At 45.2% G+C, this 6,311-nt stretch overlaps 1 protein-coding gene across 1 annotated transcript; it reads right to left on the reverse strand.

The window, feature by feature from the left end:
- Nucleotides 1-2,816: 2,816 nt before the first annotated feature.
- Nucleotides 2,817-6,076, reverse strand: LOC125534689 (trimethyltridecatetraene synthase-like). Its single transcript, XM_048698079.1, has 2 exons — nt 5,099-6,076; nt 2,817-3,534 (listed from the first exon to the last, which is right to left on the reverse strand). The coding sequence occupies exons 1-2, from the start codon at nt 6,011-6,013 to the stop codon at nt 2,911-2,913; spliced, it is 1,539 nt and encodes a 512-aa protein (XP_048554036.1). The 5' UTR covers nt 6,014-6,076; the 3' UTR covers nt 2,817-2,910.
- Between the last annotated feature and the right edge of the window lie 235 nt (nt 6,077-6,311).

A 6,311-nucleotide genomic window follows, 5' to 3' on the forward strand; every position in this document is an offset into this window, starting at 1 on the left:
ACGTAACTGGGTGATTATAAAGGAGCTCTACAGGTGTCTCCAAAGGTAAATGTTGGGTTGGCGTATTTCGAGATTAGGATTTGTCACTCCGATTGTCGGAGAGGTATCTCTGGGCCCTCTCGGTAATGCACATCACATAAGCCTTGCAAGCATTACAACTAATGAGTTAGTTGGGAGATGATGTATTACGGAACGAGTAAAGAGACTTGCCGGTAACGAGATTGAACTAGGTATTGAGATACCGACGATCGAATCTCGGGCAAGTAACATACCGATGACAAAGGGAACAACGTATGTTGTTATGCGGTCTGACCGATAAAAGATCTTCGTAGAATATGTAGGAGCCAATATGAGCATCCAGGTTCCGCTATTGGTTATTGACCGGAGACGTGTCTCGGTCATGTCTACATTGTTCTCGAACCCGTAGGGTCCGCACGCTTAAGGTTTCGATGACAGTTATATTATGAGTTTATGAGTTTTGATGTACCGAAGGAGTTCGGAGTCCCGGATGAGATCAGGGACATGACGAGGAGTCTCGAAGTGGTCGAGACATAAAGATTGATATATTGGAAGCCTATATTTGGATATCGGAAGTGTTCCGGGTGAAATCGGGATTTTACCGGATCACCGGGAGGTTACCGGAACTCCCCGGGAGGTATATGGGCCTTAGTGGGCCTTAGTGGAAGAGAGTAGAGGTGGCCAGGGCTGGGCCGCGCGCCCCTCCCCCCCTAGTCCGAATAGGACAAGGAGAGAGGGGGCCGGCGCCCCTCTTCCTTCTCTCTCTCCTCTTTCCCACTTAACGAATCCTATTCCAACTAGGAAAGGGGGGGAATCCTACTCCCGGAGGGAGTAGGACTCCTCCTGGCGCGCCCTATCATGGCCGGCCGCACCCCCCCCTTTGAGCCTTTATATACGGAGGCAGAAAGCACCCCTAGGAACACAAGTTGATCCACGTGATCATATTCTTAGCCGTGTGCGGTGCCCCCTTCTACCATAGTCCTCGATAATATTGTAGCAGTGCTTAGGCGAAGCCCTGCGACAGTAGTTCATCAAGATCGTCACCACGCCGTCGTGCTGACGGAACTCTTCCCCGACACTTTGCTGGATCGGAGTCCGGGGATCATCATCGAGCTGAACGTGTGCTAGAACTCGGAGGTGCCGTAGTTTCGGTGCTTGATCGGTCGGGACGAGAAGACGTACGACTACATCAACCGCGTTGTGCTAACGCTTCCGCTCTCGGTCTACAAGGGTACATAGATCACACTCTCCCCTCTCGTTGCTATGCATCACCATGATCTTGCGTGTGCGTAGGAAAATTTTGAAATTACTACGTTCCCCAACAATGAGATCTCAAGCAAAGCAATCAAAATAATTTTAATTATGAAGTATTACTGTGCTTATGGATCTAGTAGATATGTTGCACACACGTATAACCTTGTAAGTACATGCTTTTAGAAAAGGATGGCATCCCCTGACCTCTGCATCATTGAGTTGCAGACAACCACATTTATTAAAAGCAGAGTATCAAGATCCAGTGATGAAGTACAATACAGACAAATAAGAAAGCCGTAATTTGAAAAAAAAATAGGCATATAAGCCTACACGCATAGTCTACTATTGGCAGACATCCATACAGGTTGTATGTATCCCGATGACATCTCCTAATGGTTGCACCCAGATACCTTCGTGTGGTTTAGTAATGAACACATATGGATCCATCCAGTAGCGCGGAAGATAGTGTGCAAAAAATGGTGCATACTCTGTGAAAAAATACAATCATTCCGACAATTACATACTGCCCAAAAGAAGGAACATCTTCCACATGGATACATGTCTTAGTTTTATGTTCAACCCACCTAACCAATTGCCAAATATATTTGATATACTAGTAGGTAGAGGCAAATTAAATGTCACATGAATTGTATGCCACAACAAAGTAGCAAAAGGACAAGCGATAAATAAATGTTGCACAATTTCCATCTGATCATAGAAACAACATTGTTTACTACCCTGCCACCTCTACTTTACCAAATTATCCTCAACGAGAATAACACCCGCATGAAAAAATCACATGAAAATCTTAATGTCACTAGTAGTTTTGCTGTATAGATGTTCCTTGAACGGAAACTGGTCAAGTGTTAATTAAATCTAAATAAATCGATTTAGTATAGAGCACCCCAGAAGTCTTGAACATCCAATGCTCTGCCTCATTAGTTAAGGTGACCCCCATCAAACTATGTACTAAATTAAGGTAGTCAATCCATTTATCACCACTCAGAGCTTCCCTGAACTGGATATTCAAAGGATTTAACCCTAATACCGTGCTTAGAAAACACTCCTTGCACTTCACATTATTGTACAGAGATGGATTATGTAAGGCTAAAGGCCCATCCCCAAGCCAGGCGTCCTCCCAAAAGCGCATGGTCTGACCATCCCCAACTTTGAAACATCCCTATTAAAGAAACCAACCTTCTTCCTCAACAAACACTTCCAAAAGGGTGAGTCGTTTGGCTGGACCGTAACTTGAGACAACGTTTTAGAGTCTAGACATTTGTTTCGCAATAACTGAATCCATACTCTGTCTTCCTTCGTAGCCAGCCTGTACATGACCTCTTATATTGAAGTAAGGTCGAACCCTATTACCATATTAACAATTTTCATTTCTAAAATATAGAGGGGGAAGAATGCAGTACAAGGACTGCATATTATGATTGTTTACTTATATAAAACATTGTGATTGGCCTTACCTAATCAGAAACCATGCGCCCATTAATCAAATTTTTGTGTAAAATATTATGATTATGTTTATATCCTTGTTTTTCTTAATATCATAACTTTATGATTGTTTACTTATATAAAACAAGCAATAACTATTTAGTCAATACATGAGAGATCATGCATATCAACTTTTCAAGCCTTTGCATATAGGTGAGTGTGTAGCTTGGGTTCCACTACAACCTCTAGTGGGAACTTGCGTGGTGTGGAAAGCCCGAAGATCTCATCCATGCTTAGTTCCATGCCATCAGGGAGCCTCCACACAAAGCCGTGAAGAAGGTTGGCAAGGCTCAGCTGGATCACTTTCAACCCTAGATTGTATCCAGGGCACATTCTTCGGCCCGAACCGAATGGTAGCAGTTCATAGTCCTGCCCCTTGACGTCTAGCCTACTGTCGAGGAACCTCTCTGGCATAAACTCCTCTGGTGCTTCCCACAACTCTGGATCGCGACCAATGGACCACACACTGACTAGCACTTGTGTGCCGGATAGGATGTCATAGCCATCTATGGACGTGTCCTCGCGTGATAGGCGGGGCACAAGCATTGGTGCCACAGGGTGCAGCCGCATGGTCTCCTTCATGATGGCCTCTACATAGGGAAGGCTCCACATGTCCTCTTCGGTGACCCACCGTGCTCGCCCCACCACACGGTCCAACTCCTCGGTTGCTTTGGCGAACAACGTTGGCTTTTTCAGAAGCTCTGAGATGGCCCATTCCACTGTGACCGCCGAGCTTTCAGTGCCGCCAGCAATGAGGTCCTGCACATGCCGTTTGATGGCTGTTAGTGTCAGTAGTTGGAATTGGTTGTGATGTGTAATTTCAAGATCTATGTATTTCCCACTTAAAATTGTTGGTCTTAAATGTGGCTAAAATGGACACATAGGATATTATGGGTATTGTAAAAGCTCCCCTTAAAAATATGGGTTTTCTTTGAATAGTTACTACAAGAAAAACTTTAACTTAAGATGTTATGACTAGAAGGGGATGGGAAGGAAATGATTACACGTGTAGGTTCTCTGATGATATGGAAAGTATTGTTCATTTAATTTTGTTGGTAAAATAGTTGATACACTAAGGAGAACAGACAAAGTTAATTAGTGGATTATAAGTTTTCCTGTTAAGGATATGCTAGGCATGCTATGTTATTTGTTTTCATTTAAATGTTTGTTGAGTAATAAAAAACTTTTGAGCCTTTTGATTTTTTGAGAGGTTCTGCTATTATGCAGACTAGGTTTCATTTGGTTGGTTTCTATGGCGGCGAGCCAAGACATGTGGGGTGCATGTACCTCGTTTCGGGAGTTTCACGTGAATGAAATCGGGATCGAAGGGCTTTTTAATTAAAAAAGTAACTTAGAGTGATACTACCGTATGAAATTATCAGAATCAATTGTGTCTCAGCTGGATGAGTATCTATGTGAGGTGATGGGATGAGATTTAATATTTTTTATGATGTACTGTCTCTGCTATGTGGGCCCTTTCACGATTTAAAGAGACAACAAATTTTACATATCAGAGGGTAAGAATTATATTTTGGACATAAGGGTAGGGCCTTCTTTGGCATGTAAACTCTTTTTTAGGTGGGTGTGAAGTCTGTTCTATTAATTATATGAATATCTCCTGCATGATTTGTAACAAAAAAAATTGAACTTGTTTGAAAAATTCCACTATTCCCCGTGTGCTTGGGTAAATGGATTACCAGTGCCCTCCATGTATAAATGTCCATCGAGGCAGAAAACCTTTAGTCTCACACCCATAGGCAATTAGGCAGGCAATGAAGTAGGTGTGTGGGCATGATTTGATGACCGAATAGATAGTAGTACAGAAAAGCGTACGTATTCGGTGCTTCCAGAGTATAGTACTTGTGTTACTCCCATAGGATTTCACATATTTAACAGTTTATAAAATTATGAAGAAATTTCACAACACTTATTCTACATACACACTTCCTCTGTCCGAAAAAATTTGTCCCTCAAATGGATGTATCTAGCACTTCAAATGGTTGTGTGTAGCACTTCAAATGTTTGTAGCTTAGGAGAAGCTTTTTCGGAGGGAGGGAGTATGTTATATTTAAGTAATTAAAATCTAAAATTCATTTGTAGCTTGAGACGCATAGAAAACACAAATCCAGCATTAATATCGTTGTTGATTGAATAAAGTCACGACCCGAATTGGATCTAGATCTTCTTCACAGTTAGATCGATTTGTCCTTTTGGTTTCTAGATCTTTGAATTGAAATCTGATTAGACTTTTTTGTGACATGTCATTTTTTAAGAAGCAGGCACCGTACCGTTTGCATTCAGCGTAGGGAAGGAAAGCACTGACCTGAGTGAAAGCCTTGACGCTGTCCCTGTTGAGCTTGACCTCAAGACTGGGGTCGCTGGCGTACTGGAGCAACACGTCCACCATATCCTTGCTCTCGAAGCTCTGCTCCTCGCGGCGTCGGCGCTCGCTGTGCTCATCCACCACGTGCTCCAGGAACTGGTCGAACATCTTGCTCAGCTTCTTCATCCTCTTGACATACCCCTGCAGATCCATCCAGTTGAGCCATGGAATTGAGTCGCCGATATTGAAGACGCCGTTGAGGAAGAAGAGCTCATCGAGCATCCACTTGAACTCCTCGGGCGTCGTGATCACGACGCCAGCTCCGTTCCGCACCTCCTTCTCCAGGTACTTCTTGCCCAGCACCATGCGGGTGATCACGTTCAGGCTCGCCGTGGACAGGTAGTCCTTGAGCACCAGCACGCGGCTAGCGCCGCCGCCGTACAGACCGCGAACGAGGGCCGCCGTCTCCTCGCTGCGGATGTACTCGTACGACTGGAGCCGCTTGGCGCTGAAGAGTTCGGTGAGGCACATCTTGCGGGCCTGCCGCCAGTAGGCGCCGTAGGGGGACCAGGTGATGTCGCTGTAGTTGTAGGTGGTGTACTTACCGGCGGCGGTTTTGGGGCGGTCTGTGAAGGCCACGTCGTGGGTCTTGAGGAAGAATTTGGCCATCTTCACCGACGAGCCGACCAGGACAGGGAACGACCCGAAACGGAGGTGCATCAGCGGGCCGTACTGCCGAGAGAGTGCGTGGATAGAGCGATGTGGTAGCTTGCCGATGAGGTTGAGGTTGCCTATGATCGGCCACGGCTTTGGGCCTGGAGGGAGGTTGTAGCCGCGGCTGCGGTGGCGGGAGAGGAGACAACTGACCAAGAGCACCGTGGCCAGCATCACACCAGGGAACGACGCAAGCTGCATCTGTATCGAAGTAGCGGTTCAGTTGTGGGTTTATGCAAGTGCCGTGCCCTATTGATGCCTTCAGGTTTTAGCTGTGGTGATCCTGGCTGAGGCTGCGTGTGGCCTACTACTTATTATAGATGGCGAGTTGGAAAGCAAAGATTCTGCACCCTAATATCTGGCAGTTTCTTCATAGCGACATGGCATTTTCTAGGATGAAGTCTAAGACTGACAACTTCCCAGAAAATGACACGTCGCTCTGAGATACTGCCATCCCACACAAAACTAAAAATGCCATCATAATCGTTCGAAATGCCAT

This window comes from Triticum urartu, chromosome 1 (assembly GCF_003073215.2).
Source record: "Triticum urartu cultivar G1812 chromosome 1, Tu2.1, whole genome shotgun sequence".
NCBI lineage: Eukaryota > Viridiplantae > Streptophyta > Magnoliopsida > Poales > Poaceae > Triticum > Triticum urartu.

Bases quoted from the DNA above. Each gene is read 5' to 3' on its own strand.
- LOC125534689 (XM_048698079.1), bottom strand. From the start codon at position 6,013: ATGCAGCTTGCGTCGTTCCCTGGTGTGATGCTGGCCACGGTGCTCTTG. The intron at 3,535-5,098 runs GTCAGTGCTTTC...CGGCATGTGCAG, and splicing joins GCGTCAAGGCTTTCACTCAG to GACCTCATTGCTGGCGGCAC.